At 47.8% G+C, this 15,398-nt stretch overlaps 1 protein-coding gene across 1 annotated transcript; it reads left to right on the top strand.

The window, feature by feature from the left end:
• Positions 1-6,362: 6,362 nt before the first annotated feature.
• Positions 6,363-7,328, top strand: LOC146341709 (olfactory receptor 10AG1-like). Its single transcript, XM_084807617.1, has one exon. It carries the CDS (start codon positions 6,363-6,365, stop codon positions 7,326-7,328), a length of 966 nt encoding a protein of 321 aa, XP_084663743.1.
• Positions 7,329-15,398: the final 8,070 nt, after the last annotated feature.

Genomic DNA, 15,398 nt, shown 5'->3' with positions numbered 1-15,398 from the left:
CAGATCAAGCTCCTTTTGATAGCACAAGAATAACTCTGAGCATTTTTTCCTGTCGGCAGCCTTGCTTGGCATGGATGAATGTTGTAATCTTTGATCCCAGAAGTGAAAAGTAAGGGCTTCACCACACAAGGCTAAAATTCCACATCCTTACCGGGGATTTTGCTTCTGGATTCCTTGCAGGATTAAGATTATCTCCTTTACACAGGCTGACATGTATTGTTTTTATGTCTTGGCATGTTCTATATGTTTCATTTTACAGCCACTAGATGATACTGCTGCTATAACACCATCATGGAAGTACACAGCAAGTAAAGCACTTCAGTGCGCTTTGAAGAGAAAAATTGGACTTTCCCCACATTTTACAAAGGCGGGATAAAGGACATAAACCGCAGGAGGGGGGCCTGGAGGTTGACGATGTTGTATCCCGCAAACTTCCATGACCCGCAAACTTCCATGAGTAACCAATCTTGATTGCACGATAAAAGCCCTGTGTGGAGAACCCCTAAAAGAAGTCTCTTCCACTACACGATTGTGTTGAAACTTCATTCATTTATTTTAAACAGCAACAGCAGCTTGGCACTTCAAACCAGCCATTACAAGGAGTCCTGAGTCCTTTCCCATCAAAACAAAAGCGTGGGTGGGTTAAGAATCAAGTTTCTGATTGGCCAGGCATTCAGCCAGACTGAGTGTAGTTCATAAGTGTGGTGGAGGGAAAGGACACCTCAGTCCCCACTGCACCACCTGAAATTGATTGTTGGCCAAGTGCTGAACCTTAGCCCTTGGAGGCTTCTGAAATTCCTATGCCCTGCCAGGCTGAAGCTGGCAGAGCAGGAGGAGTGGTGGAGGAGATCTTCACCTCCCCATCCTCTGTGTTTGGTGTTTTTTGCGAGATAGGCTTTTCAGCCTGTCTAGCGAGGGTGCTTCAGAGGGGGAGAAGGGCTGGGGAAGGCTGAGGATATCTTGTATGCTGGCCTCTCCAGTCTCCTCCCGTCCCACCAAAATGTCTCCTTTCCTCCTCCTCCGAAGTTGCTTTTCCAACCTCAGAGAGGCAGCCAGCACAGTTCTCTCCATGCTGGCTGAGAGGGGATGGAGTCTCGGATCTGATCTCCAACTCTCCCTTCTGAGGTCGGAGCACTGTCTCCAACCTCGGAAGGGGGACTCCAAACAATGCTGTGGTCCCTGGGACACTCTCCCAGGGACCACAGGATTGCTGTCTTAGTCTAAAAAATATAGACATTCATGGGGCTCAAACTCTTACCGCAGGGATGTAGGATGTGTGGCCCTTGAGATGTTGTAGGACTGCAGCTCCCATCAGCCCTAGCCAGCATAGCCAATAGTATGGGATACTGGGAGTTGTAGTCCAATTACATCTGGAGGGCCACACATTCTCCACCCCTGCCATCCTGTGTGAGGCTATATTTTTATTTTATTTTTTAGCAAGCTGGGCTAAGTGTAAAGGGTTTTGACAGATCAGGGGCTGGATCCTAGTGAATCAAGAGTCAATACAAAATATTTTAAGGGCACAATCCTATGCAGGTTCAGACAGAAAAATGTCCCACAATTCCCAGCATTCCCCAGCCAGCTATGCTGGCTGGGGTATGCTGGGAGTTGTAGGACTTTTTCTGTCTAAACCTGCCTAGGATTGCACCCTAAAGTCCCCCCAGCTCAAAATATCTTGTTTGTTTAATAAAATACTTGAAACCAAACCTGAAGCCTTAAAAAAAAAAAAAACCTAAATGGACAGGAAAAATACTTGACGGGTGGCAACCCAAGGGGCCAGTTGTACCTCCTGGCTCTCCCAAATGTGCAGGGCCTACTACATTTTAAAAGTTCTTTTCTCCTCTCCATCTCCCTCTCTTTGTCTCCAGTGTGTTCCTATGGGACTCTGTGCAGCCAGCTATCCTTTCCCCTCCTCTACATGAACGACTGCTCTACATATGCCTTGGGACGCTGTTGCTTGCCATAAAACTGTGCATGCAGAAGCTCACTGCTTTGCTCCTAGCAGGAGGAATGCACTCAGAGCTGGGCACAGGGGCACCTTGGCTGCAAAGAAGGTAACTGTTCCTCCTTCCCCGTGGCACTTGAGTAGAATTGGTTAGAGAGCAGACCCACAACTTTAGAGAGTGTGAACCAAATCTCTTTCCCCTATAATTTCTTGTCTTTTAACATTGGTTTCTGTTGTCTATATGACTGCCTGTCAAAACTCTCCTATTTATCTCATTTCATCACTTTCAGAGATGGGGGAAGTAAAGTGAAAGCACAAAAAAGAAGAAGAAGCAAGGATTTAGATCTAGAACCCTGTTAGGCCAATAAGGTTGACAAGAACCTCAGAAGAGAGGTGAGAAATACTGGGCCAAAATCCAAAGTATACTTTAGGATGGCATTCCACGGAGGTGAATTTGGGAAACAAATGGTGAGTTAGCTGTTGAGAAAATGAGAAAAGGGTGTTTTCAGGAAAGGTTAAACAGCCAAAGGCACAATGAGGATCCATCGATACAGGACAAAAATGTTGGTCATTGACACATCATTGCTTTTGAATTTATTCAAATCTTCATGCTTCCATCCTGCTTCCATTGAGAGGAAGATGGGCTGATTTCAATGCAATTTACTTGCCTGCACTTTGCTTGGAAATTGGATGTAAAATGGAAATAACTTAAAAAATAATAACAGAGGACAGGCAATGGGGGAATGGTATAATCTCATACCCAGACATATGATGTGTTGGTTTCTTTGGAGTTATATGTGGTAAGCAATATAATCAGGAGCAAACATCTCACCCAAGAGGATCGTCCTGCCCAATCTTACAAGAATCTAACGCACACGGAATCCTTTTGCAGCGACTGTGATAATCAACATGACAGTCTTGTAGAACAGTGCAGGAGGTGCATTTTCCAAGCACATAGAAAAAAAATCATCTGAACTTTGTCCACTTCCAGACATGGAAGTCCTGCTTGCAGCGAAGGTCCGTGATGCAGGTGCAAATCTAGACGTCCATGAACAGCACTGCTGGAAGTTCAATGTCTGTAAACGGCACTGATCATGGATGGAAAGAAGTGCAAGGTAGGCGATTTCTAGAATGCTGTACTAGAAATGACCGATTCTTCTGCAAGAAACCCCATGCTCTGGAATGCATTTGCCTAGTTGAGGTATGTGCATGATCTATATGAGCTGCATAATTTTTGTCCTAAATTAATACAGAAGAAGGGTAGGAAGGGAAGGAGCTTGGTGTTATGGGGAGCAGGGGGGACTGGCATCCCCAATTCTCAGAGAATCTATTTCTTACAGGGGCCACTTGGCCAGCCAGGTGGGAAGCTCATGTGGCTGCAAAGCAAGAACGCAACGGCCCATCCCCTGTTGTCTGTCTCCAGCCCCTGGTATTCAGATGCTGGATAGACTTATCCTCCATGAATTTATCTAATCTTTTTTAAACCCACCTAAGCCACCACCACAACTCATGGCCCTTAATTCCATACATCAGTTTTGCAGCAGGTGAAGAAGTAATGTCTTTGTCTGTCCTATCCTATTGCCAATCACTTGTACTGGATGAAAGATGTTTGCATGTTATGAGAGAGAACCCTTCCTTCCGGATTATTATCTTTTTAAGGAGCCCTTTCCCAGGATTGCATGTGTTCTGTTGCCAGTGGCAAAAGTCAGTGTGGAACTGGGGATAAGATCAAATATTGGTTGGTGGGGTGGGTGTGATATTTAAGAGAGCCAGTGTGGTGTAGTGGCAAGAGTGTTGGACTAGGAGCTGGGAGATCCAGGTTCTAGTCCCCACTCAGCCATGGAAGCTCACTGGGTGACTTTGGGCCAGTCACAGACTCTCAGCCCAACCCACCTCACAGGGTTGTTGTTGTGAGGATGAAATGGAGAGGAGGAGGATAATGTAAGCCGCCTTGGGTTCCTTGCAAGAGGAAAAAAGGCGGGGTATAAATGCAACAAATAAATAAATAAATTTAAATCACCTTTTCACACAAGACAAATGTGTTGGCTTGAATGGGGCATTCTGGGAGGTAAAAACTTTCTCAAAAGGCTCCCCCAATCAACTGTTTCATTGCCTCATCATGGTACTGGCCAGTGTTTGCTATTTGCAGTACAGAACTGGTGAAGGGAAGAGTGATTGGTGAAGAATAAAGGAAAGCACCCCCCTCCTTGCTGCCATTTCACGCTGTATTAGCATCAGGCAACACACACTGGTTTGAAAACACCACGTTTGTGACATAGGCTTTGATCCAGATTTAGTCATAGAGTACACCCTCTGAAATCAATGGGATGTAAGTTAGTCCAGTGCAATCACCCCATTACGTCTCGTGTGGCTCTGTGGCACATGGGATGACTCTCCAGTTTCTGTTCCAGACTCAGTGGCTAGCTTTTAGGCATGTTAGGTTGCTTTGTGCATCACCAGTTCCAAAGTGGGAAGTGCAGGACTGTCTTCTCTTTAGAAGAACTGTTTGATTTAGAGTGCTAGAACACAGAGACAATGCTAACACTCATTCCTAACCAAGGGTCCCAGAACCAAGCCAGAACCATTCCTCAGCCTAGGAAAATCCAAATTACTTCTCCAGTGCTCTTCTTGGCAACATTCTGAGGGCAGCAGGAATGCAATACCTCACCTTCTGCATGCATGTGTGCACACACAGCCACAGACACACACACACCTTGATTGTTAGAACTGTAGCAACTCCATTTCGGGAATCCTCCCACAACCCAGGATCCCACAGTGCTTCCAAATGAGGCTTTTATCACACCATTGCCCTGCCTCATTCATGGAATATTATGGGGAATCCAAGGGACGTGGTCTTCAACTTGCAACCCTCCTGTGTTTACCCACCACTTCTGAATGTTTTCCTACTGCAGAAAATCCATTAAGGGCACAGTCCTACACGATCCACTCTGGGTACTCGTAAGCCTCCTGTGCAGAGCGGCAAGCACACTGCATCTGCCACTCTGCATTTAAGCTAGATGGGCAATTTTGCCCATCTAGAGGAGACTTCATGGGTGGGGAGGGAAGGAGGTTGGGGCATCCATAGGATTCCTCATACGGCTGATGCCCTAGTCTTCTCCCCTCCTCACCCCCAGGGACACCTCTTTTTCCCATCTCCATGCTCCATTTCTGAGCGCAGAGACATAGCCAGCGTCGAGAGGACCGCGCCAGCTACAAGGGGGAAGGGGCAGGGAATGCGGTTTCTGGTCTCCAAGTTCAGACCCTGTTTTTGACCTCAGAGCCCATAAGCCAAACAATCCTATGTCTCCCACCCACCCACCCCAGACGCTGTCTGGGGGGGGGGGGCATAGGATAGTTTCCTAAGAAAGAAAAAATGGAATAGCTGCACAATGCCTTCTGACTTGTAACACAAGGAGCTCTCTGTCTGGAAGCATCCCTAGAGTAGAAACTATCAGAGCTTTCTTCCAGTTCACCAAACCTAGAGGCAGCCTCTGCCAGTCAGAAATGTGACTTTGCTGGGGATCTCATTCTTAGGGGTGAAGTCCAAATCCTTTACCCTACACAGGAAGAAATCAAAGGCAGTAGACTGAAATATTGCATGAGAGAGATTTCTTTCCATTCTATTGTTGTTATAACCTGGGTTAATTTGGGGGTTAATGGACTAGTAATGGGAACAGTAGGAAGGGCATGTGGATGATTTGCAGAGTAGAGGCCCATTTCCTTTTGAGGTCAAAGCACCATCTAGGAAATGTTCTGAAGCTAGCAGCTCCATCCTATTGCTAATGGGTGGAATTGGAGTCCCTGTAAAGCTGAGCCTCCTTAGTTCCTACCACTTCAACAACAACAAAATACAATCTTCCAGTACTAAGCACAAATGTAAACCAAAATCCCAGGCCAGTCTAGAATTTCAATAAGGCCGTCACTTATGGCCAATGCTTCACATGCCTTCAGTTGTACTTAGCGTGCATTCTGTTGAACTTGCCAGTCTAAGATTTTCGTGAGGTTACCACTCTATGGTGAAAGCTTCACGTTTTCTTGTTTAGTTAACTGACTGCAATGATACATTATCTGTGTGCAGATGAATAAAGTGATCTAAGTAGGTGGTGGAACTAGTAATTGGCTGGAATATTTTAGTGTAGGTTTCATTCTAGTGGTAAAAATGGGGCTTTTCAAAACCATATAAATTGGCTTACCTAGGTGACTCTTGTGGTAGCTGATTAAGGAGCCGGGTAAGAATTCTCTGAAGGATCCCAGGATACATCACGCTCGGCAAGTGACATGGAGAGTGTGTGTGTGTGTGTGTGTGTGTGAGAACATACCTGCATGCTGGACAGCCCTGTGTAGAATGAATTGTTCATTTTCGTTCAGGGCACCTTAGGCCTCCTCAAATTCAGGAGTCATATATACCTGTCTCCAGATGGATATCAAGCAGGCCAGACACTGGGGGAACCAGAGTGCTGTGAATGAGTTCATCTTGCTGGGATACTATAAGCACCCTGCCTTCCTCTTCATTGCCTTCCTGGCCATCTATCTGACTATTCTACTAGGCAATGGTCTGATTGTGGTAGTGACGACCTGTAATCCTGCCCTTCAGACCCCGATGTACTTTTTTCTGAGAAGCTTATCAGGGCTAGAGCTGTGTTACACCTCAGTCACCCTTCCCAAGATGATGGCCAGCCTGGCTACTGGGAACCGCTCCATTTCCCTGCCAGCCTGTGCCTCACAGATGTTCTTCCTGCTTTTCCTGGGCGGGACTGAGTGCTTCCTGTTGGCAGCTATGGCCTATGACCGCTACCTCGCCATCTGCCTGCCTCTCCGCTACATGTCCATCATGAGCCAGAGGGTGCGGGTGGGGCTGGTGGCCGGTTCCTTTGCTGTCAGCCTCCCAATGCAACTGGTGCAAATTGGGCTCATCTTCTCCCTACCATTCTGTGGCTCCAATGAGATGGACCACTTCTTCTGTGACATCCCACCGGTACTCAGCCTGGCATGTGCTGATCTCTACGCTAATGAGTTGGTCATCTACACTGAGGACACAATCTTCGTGCTGGCTCCATTTGTGCTCATCTTGGCCTCCTACGTGTACATCACCAGAGCTATACTGAGGATGCCATCAGCTGCAGGACGCCAGAAGGCTTTTTCCACCTGTTCATCTCACGTGATTGTGGTCAGTCTCTTTTATGGTTCTGCCATGTTTGCATACCTTCTCCCAAAGACCCCTGACTCTATGAAGGTTGACAAGCTACTCTCCCTTTTCTACACAATCATCATTCCCCTTTGCAACCCCCTCATCTACACTCTGAGGAACAAGGAGGTGAAAGCTGCCCTGAAGAGGCTCTTAAGTAGTAAGCGACCCTTTGACATGGGCATGGAGATGCGTTGAGAACATCCGTTGAATATTTCCCATGCTTTCACTCTGTCCAAAATACCTGCCTTACATATCCTCAATGTTTGTTCTGGGGAAAACTCAGCAAAGCCTCAATAAGGGAAGCAGAAATGACAAGCTTTTGGCCATCTTGGACTGACTGTTGCCCTATGATCCAAGATGGTGGCATCCATTGTTTGCTTCGCTAACCTCTTATCATTTTGAGTTGTACTTCTTCTATGGGAGAAGTGGGCCATATTTTTTTCTATTGAGGGTTGCATTCCTTCATGTGTAATCTGTTGGCGGCCACATGACATTGGTGAGTGGGGCAAAAGCCAGCACTGGGCAGGTCCAGAGCCAAAAGTGGATAGATCACTCTTTTCCATTCTCTTTCTGCCACCCCTTTTCTCTCTCCCCCTCTTCCTTCCCACACAATGGGCTGCCAGGGGACAGGTGGCTCTTGCCAGGGTCTGAACTGATGACATACAGCTTTTGAAATTAGGCTGAGAGACACAGGTTGCCCACCCCTGGGGCGACCAGATGCAAAAAAGGGCAGAGCTCCTACACCTTTAATAGCTGTGTAGAAAAGAGAACTGCAGCTGCTGTAACTTGTCAGGTGAGCTACAGCTGCTCAAATTCCCTGCTTTGCATCTGACCATCCTAACTTCTTCTCCTCCCTGTAATGCAATTTCTGGATACTACTAATAGTATAGCTGCATTATATAGTTGTATTACAGAATAGATGGATAACAGTTTTCTGATTCTTTCCACAGTTGGCCACTTATACATTCATTTTCACATTTCTTTGCTTTTTAGGATAGTTCTCTCCAGAAATGAAACTGCATTATACTCAACCCCAATATTTAAAAATAAGGGCTTACGTGTCCATCATTACTTCTCATTCCTCTTAGATATAAGGCAGGCTACAAATACATGGGATGAAGGAATAAGTAAGATCTAAGAGTTCCATTTACAAATACACAGGTTGAACTTAGGTAGAGGCACAGTGTAAACCAGGGGTAGGTGACCTTTTGGGGCCCATGGGCACATTTGGCAATTTGAGCAACTGTCTCAGGCACCACCACAAAATGGCCACCATGGGAGGTGTGGCTAGTCACAAAGTACAAGTAACCTGCCCAAAAGATTAAGTACAAGGTAAACTAAGTTTACCGTGGTGGGGTCTGAGCCCCAACACAGTAAACAACTCCTTTGCACCCAGAGTGTTCAGAAACCTGTTTCACCCAGCCCTGCAAGTTGCTTCAGCTGGCTCACGCAGACTCCGCTGGCTTCCTGCTGATTTCCCTACCCCTCTCCCTGCTGGATTCCCTGACCCCCTCTGCTGGCTTACCACGACCCTTCCTGCATGCCCCCACTGCTCTCCATAGCCCCCACCCAGTGGAAGCTGGTGGCTCCGATTTCAGCAGGGCTGCAAATCCTTCCTGGGTTTCAGTCAGAACCAGCTAGAACTCTAAAGAAGCTATCCAGTGTGCTGACCCCTATCCCCAAAATAGGGTTGGCACCTTGGATAGCTCCTTTAGAGTTCTGGCTGGCTCTAACTAAAACCCATCATGGATTTACAGCCCCACTGAAATTGGAGCCACCAGCCTCCGCTGCCCCTATTATTATCTTTAGCCCTCCCCCCAGGTTACCAGACAGAAGTGACAGGAGTCCTTTTACTTCTTTTCCCCTGCTTTTTCTTGGTAGCTGGCCATGCTGTAGAAGAAAGCTTCTGCCTGCCAGCTTCGTTTCCTAAGAATGTCTCTGAGCTCCGCCATGTAGCCCAGAGGCAGTCATGAAGATGACAGCAGCTGGAGGTCCCTCATTTCACTTTGAAGTGATCCCAGCTACCAGTAAGAAAATGTATTAATTCTTTTTAAAGTGGGAGGAGTAGGAGACCATGGCAGGCAGCAAGAAAGGTATATTGGGGACACATTGGTAGCCATGGGCACCACATTGCCTGTCCCTGTTTAAACACACCAGCAAAGCAAATCCCACATGTCCCACATCAGATCTCCAGAGAGGCACCCCTACACTTCCTGCATGTGACGCATTTGTATCTGATGTAGTATTAATATTTACTCGCCACTCCTTTGGTACGCATGGTACTTCAGGAAGTTACACAGGCAGATCCCTGATCCAAAGAAGCATGTTCAGCAGTAAACTGAACAGTGGTGAAACAGCAAAGATGAGGAGTGTAAGGCTCCAGGGGATCAAACCAGGGGCTCTGGCAACCGAACTCAAGCACCTTACCCCCTATGCCACCACCAGGGCAGCTTCCAGAATTATTGCCCTAATTTCTTCTGTGCTGCAGTGATGCCTCATGCTACGGCCAAAGATGGTATTGCTGCTCTTGAGTTCAGCTGGACCAGGTGATCTGAGGAGCCAATAGGGGCCTAGCTGGCCCTATATAATTGTCCTTCCATGCTTGATTCCTCAGCCATGTGTCTTGGTGAGTAGCAAACACAGTGCCAGCCTTGCAGCCTGACCATTGGCCTTGCAACATGACCACTGATTTTAGCCATGCACCTTATGAGATAATACAGGGATACCTTGGAGGCTTGAGGTGCCCTATAGCCTAAACTCCCCCAGGCTGAGTAAGATTTACATTTCCTGAATACAAAGACTTCTCTACTGCAATAGTTAGAAATTACGTTGCTTATGAGCACCCACAAAGAGGAGTGGTTAGGTTACCGGACACAAGAGATATGGCCTTCACGGTGGTGGCCCCAAAATTAAGGAACACCCTCCATTGGGAGATACCTTTAGTCCCCTCCTTATTGTCTTTTAGGTTGGCCTTGAATATGCTTTCGTTTCAATCTGCTTTTCATTCAGGATACAGTTCTGAGTTTTACTATGTTTGTTCTTGTGGCTCTGGTTTTAGATCTTATGGTTCAAAATGGCTGGCTAAAATAAGATGATTTCACCGCTCTTCTTGTTTGCTACTGCTTTGTTACTGCTCTTAATATTTTATCTTGTTTGATATTTTAATGTTGATGTGCGTCCTAATTGTTTATATTCTGTGTATGCCATCTTGGGGAGAACGTGTATTTTGAAAGGTGGCTGAAATCTTCTAAACAGAACTATGGAGAGGGCAAACCCATCAAATGCATTTCTCTTGGCACACATACCTTTACCACAGTTTTGTAATATTGACCTGACGTTATCGATGATTGAAACGAAATGCCTCTTCTAAAACTCTGCTGTTGTGCTAATCAATTTAAATTATGTCTCAAGAGTCAGTGAGCCAGACTGAGCGGGCTCCAGGTTTGAGTGGAATCTGGGCATAGTGCTGTCAGTGCCCCCACCCACCCACCCCCCCCAATAAGTTGTGCCAGCCACGTTGATGGCAGCATTGAGAGGAGAAAGGCCCAAGCATTTGGGGGGCCCAGTACAAACTTGTAACATGCGTCCTGTCCCACACACTTACCACAGTCCTATCCCAGCCATACAATGTCATGAGTTCTGAAAGAAAAATCTCCATCTTTATTCTGAATTTTATTCTGAACTGAATTTTCTATGTTTCTTTAACTACACCACGGCCTACACTGGGGCTTTTCTACGAACCCCTCCCCCATACCTTTCCTATTTTGCCTTTTTTATTTTATATATAACGTCCTGCCTGAAGAAAACAATGTATTCATATAACTTAGCATATGCAATTTTATGCAAATCAGTATCCCCTTTTTTGGTGAAGCATTTCCCCTTCCTTGCCTATTTGCTCACTTGCCCGTTAAGCGAGCACATGGCAGCATCAAGAGGAAGAGGATGCGGACCAGAAGGAGCTGGTGACAATGGTCGTCAGAAAGTCGACTCACTAACAGAGGGGGCCCATTGAAGGTGACATAGAATCATAGAATAGTAGGGTTTGAGGGGGCCTATAAGCCCATCGAATCCAACCCCCTGCTCAATGCAGGAATCCAGGTCAAAGCATCCATGACAGATGCCCAAGGGCCCACAGAAACCCAGAGCCGGTGCTGATAGGAAGGTTGAATAAAATTCAAGAGTAGGTGAGAGAGAAAAACTGTGGTTTTGTTCAGGCTGCAGCCGAAAAGACAGGCCTCCCTCTGAACGTTTTGAATGTTGCCATTGGTGGGAAAAGTAGAAATGCATTGTAAACATAATGAGGATGTGCTGGGATGTTGTAAAGCTGGAATGTTGTAAGTAGATAAGAAAACTGTGCTGGAAGGTTTTGTTCCCTGTATGTACGCGATTCAACTGTAGTAGCCCCCACTAGCATGTGATTGGCTGACAGCTATGGCACAGCAAGAAATTGCAAAATATATGTTACTGCTTATCTGTACCAGGGTGTGGACCTCCCGTGTGTGCGATTCACACATGCTGGTATACTCGGTTCAGAAAGGAACTTTTGATCAAGCGATCCACCCATACTCGCATGCTCTGCTTAATAAAGGCTCACAGTGTCAGAATACACCCCGCCCACCCAGCCTGCTGTGTTCCTTGGGAACACTTTCCTCCACATAGGTCCCACTTCACAACTTTGCTTGAGAAGCGCTAAATCTTTTCAAAATGTGTCCGCATCATTCTGAACATAGGGGGCGCTGTAAACCAGTCGATCAACCGAAGGCCGGCCAGGCCATATTCCCCGCTGGATTAAACTGGTCCCGCTGGTTCGTCCATAGATTCGGGTGCGCTGCGGCGTTTCTCGACGCTTCGGCGGGGGGGGGGGGGGGGGGCCGGAGTCGAGGGCGGAGATCGGGAAAATGACTGCGGACTCGCTTCTCGTGAGTTCAGCTCTGCTGCGGCAGAGGACGGGCCCCGGGAGCAAGACGCAGCTCTTGGACCTCCAGGTAGGGGAATCCTTTCCTGCGTGTCTGTCTCTCTCGCATCGAGCCACACCCTTCTTTCCCCTCCCTTCAGCCAAACACGCCTCCCAACGGCAGCCTGCGTCCTCCTCCTCCTCCAAGTCTCTCGCCCGCTTAATCGCCTCCTCCTGAGCCGGGACCTGTTTTGGAAAGCGCCCTTATCCACGCTCCTCCTTCCGCAGAAGCAACCGCCTCACCCGCAGCCAGCCCCGGTTCAGCCGGCCGCGCTCGCCCTTTCTCCGTCGCGATCTGGGTTGCCCCGTTTCACCCCTCGGCCGTCCGCAGGAGCAATTCCGCTTTGACGCTTGCGCGCGCCCTGCACGGCCTCCCTGCGCCCCTTGATCGTCTTGGCCCCTCCACTGAACCAAGGAGCATCCCGCCCAGGCAGTGTTGCCTGGCCAAGCTAGATAAGTAGCTTGTTGTTGTTCAGTCGTTCAGTCGTGTCCGACTCTTCGTGACCCCATGGACCATAGCACGCCAGGCCTTCCTGTCCTGCGCTCTCTCCCGGAGCGTGCTCAAGTTCATATTCATTGCATCCGTGATGCTATCTAGCCATCTCATCCTCTGCCGTCCCCTTCTCCTTTTGCCTTCAGTCTTTCCCAGCATCAGGGTCTTTTCCAGGGAGTTTTCTCTTCGCATTAGGTGGCCAAAATATTGGAGCTTCAGCTTCATTATCTGTCCTTCCAATGAGCACTCAGGGTTGATTTCCTTTAGGATGGACTGATTTGACCTCCTTGCAGTCCAGGGGACTCGTAAGAGTCTTCTCCAGCACCACAGTTCGAAAGCATCAATTCTTCGGAGCTCAGCCTTCCTTATAGTCCAGCTCTCACAGCCATACATTACTACTGGGAAAACCATAGCTTTGATTAGACGGACCTTTGTCGGCAAGGTGATGTCTCTGCTTCTTACTATGCTGTCTAGGTTTGCCATAGCTTTCCTCCCAAGGAGCAAGTGTCTTTTAATTTCATGGCTACAGTCACCGTCTGCGGTGATCTTGGAGCCCAAGAAAGTAAAATCTGTCACTGCTTCCATTTCTTCCCCTTCGATATGCCAGGAAGTGATGGGGCCAGATGCCATGATCTTAGTTTTTTTAATGTTGAGTTTCAAACCAGCTTTTGCACTCTCCACTTTCACCCTCAACAAGAGGCTCTTGAGATCCTCTTCACTTTCTGCCATTAGGGTGGTATCGTCTGCATATCGGAGGTTGTAGATAATTCTCCCAGCAATCTTAATTCCGACCTCTGATTCATCCAACCCGGCATTTCTCATGATGTACTCTGCATATAAGTTAAATAAGCAGGGTGACAATATGCAGCCTTGTCGTACTCCTTTCCCAATTTTGAACCAATCAGTTGTTCCATGTCTGGTTCTTACTGTTGCTTCTTGACCCTCGTACAGGTTTCTCAGGAGACAGGTAAGGTGGTCTGGTACTCCCATCACTTTAAGAATTTGCCAGAGTTTGTTGTGATCCACACAATCAAAGGCTTTAGCCTAGGCAATGAAGATACGCTAGCAGTCCTGGTTTAAGTAAGATAAGTATTTAAGATAAGTAGCAGTAGGTTTAATTGCTAAAAGGGGGGCGGGGCGGGGGCGGGTTCAACTATGCTTGGAAGTCACGTCATCTCGTCGCTCCCAATCCCTGTTCCTTTGCGCGTCATGTCTTTTTTGATGCTAAGCCTTCAGTCAGGGGCAGTCTTGTTTTTATCGCTTGTATGGAAGCTACTCCAGGTGGCTGCCTGGCTGGGGAGATTAAAAAAATAAATAAATACGCAAAATAAATATCCTAATTCCTCCGTGTTGGGAATGGGGAAGTGGCTGTTTAGCGCGGTGGGACAGGGCACTCTGTATGTGTTCCAGCGCTCAAGGACGGGGGATCGGGGAACACGCTCGAGGACACGCTTTGTATTGTTACTTTCTGGAAAAAAAAATGTGCTGGGAGGGGCTGGGCTATAGCTCAACCCAAGATTTTGCGGGGCAGGGAGAAGTTCTGCCAGTGCCGTTTCTCCATTTTCTTGAGGTTTTAGCAGTTTTGCTTTTGCACCACCACCACCACCCCCCATGCTGCTGGCAGAACAGATTTCTGTGCTGTCTAGCTGGCAGAGAAAAGAGCAGGCAGCTGTACAACTACAGAGCATGGATCCTTTCCAGGAGTGATTTGAAAAAGAAACCCTCCCTCCAAGGAGAAGGTGGCCGCATAAACAGGATCTTGGACTCCCTGCACTCTAGAGAGCACCAGACTGATAAATAAGGGTGCGATCCTATGCATGTGTTGACAGAAAGAAGTCCTACAACTTCTGGCAATCCCCAGCCAGCCCAGCTGGCTGGGGAATGCTGGGAGTTGTAGGACTTCTTTCTGTCTCAGCACGCATAGGATTGTGCCCTCAGCCATCCTTGACTCACTACACCAGCCTCCCGCAAATGGCCTTGGGCTACAGCTCTCCTCATCCCCAGCCAGCATAGCTACAACTCCTGTCATCCCCGGCATGCTGAATTGTAGTTGAACACATCTGGAGGACATCAGGACAGGTTGGGGAAGGCGGTAGTACCGTAATCAGGGCTGACATCAGCAACCAGTATATTTATCTAATTTGTATCCCACCTTTCTGCCCTAAAGTGCCGCTCAGGGGGGCTCCTTGGGCAGCGGCCGGGGCGAGGCCTCCATTGGCACGCTTCCTTGCCAGGCTGCAGGCAACTACAGGCCGCCATTTTAAATTTCCCGGAGTGCCTTCCATGGCATCACTCAAGGGCACTGCAGAAGGTCTGCCTAGCATGGAATTGTTGGCTGCCCATCGCTGGGTGGGTGGCCAACACTGGTCAGAAGAGCCCCACCACAAGGTAAGCCCAGTGGAGTAGAACAGGGGCAGAAGGGGGCTGGCAGAAGGCACCATCCCAGGCCCCCCACTCCCGAGCCTGTAGCCAGCCTTGATGATATCCCTTTATGAATCCTTGTTTCATTCCACAGTAACTGTTCCTAATAGACAATAGCATTCCTGCTCCTTTAGTTCCAAGAGTAGCTACTGACTCGTCAGAGTAACCCTATATTCCAATCTATATCTAAAGGGCAAAGAACAAGAGTCCAAGCAATACAAGTCCGTAAAGGATATCTTGGAGATTATGGCCAGCAGTCACTCTGGAATTGATGCTCAGACAGGGGTCCAGACCATTTTGTTGGCCTTTAAAGTGTCGCAAGGCTGTTCTTTTCATTTTGATTTCTGGGACCTAAACACAACTAACCTAAAGGGGGTTTAATGACACCCCCTCACAC

The sequence above is a fragment of the Heloderma suspectum genome, chromosome 6 (genome assembly GCF_057233095.1).
Source record: "Heloderma suspectum isolate Gila_16-S chromosome 6, 16-S_ref, whole genome shotgun sequence".
NCBI classification, from domain to species: Eukaryota; Metazoa; Chordata; class Lepidosauria; order Squamata; family Helodermatidae; genus Heloderma; species Heloderma suspectum.
Note: the sequence above shows the minus strand (reverse complement) of the source record. Positions and strands in the feature narration are given on the sequence as shown.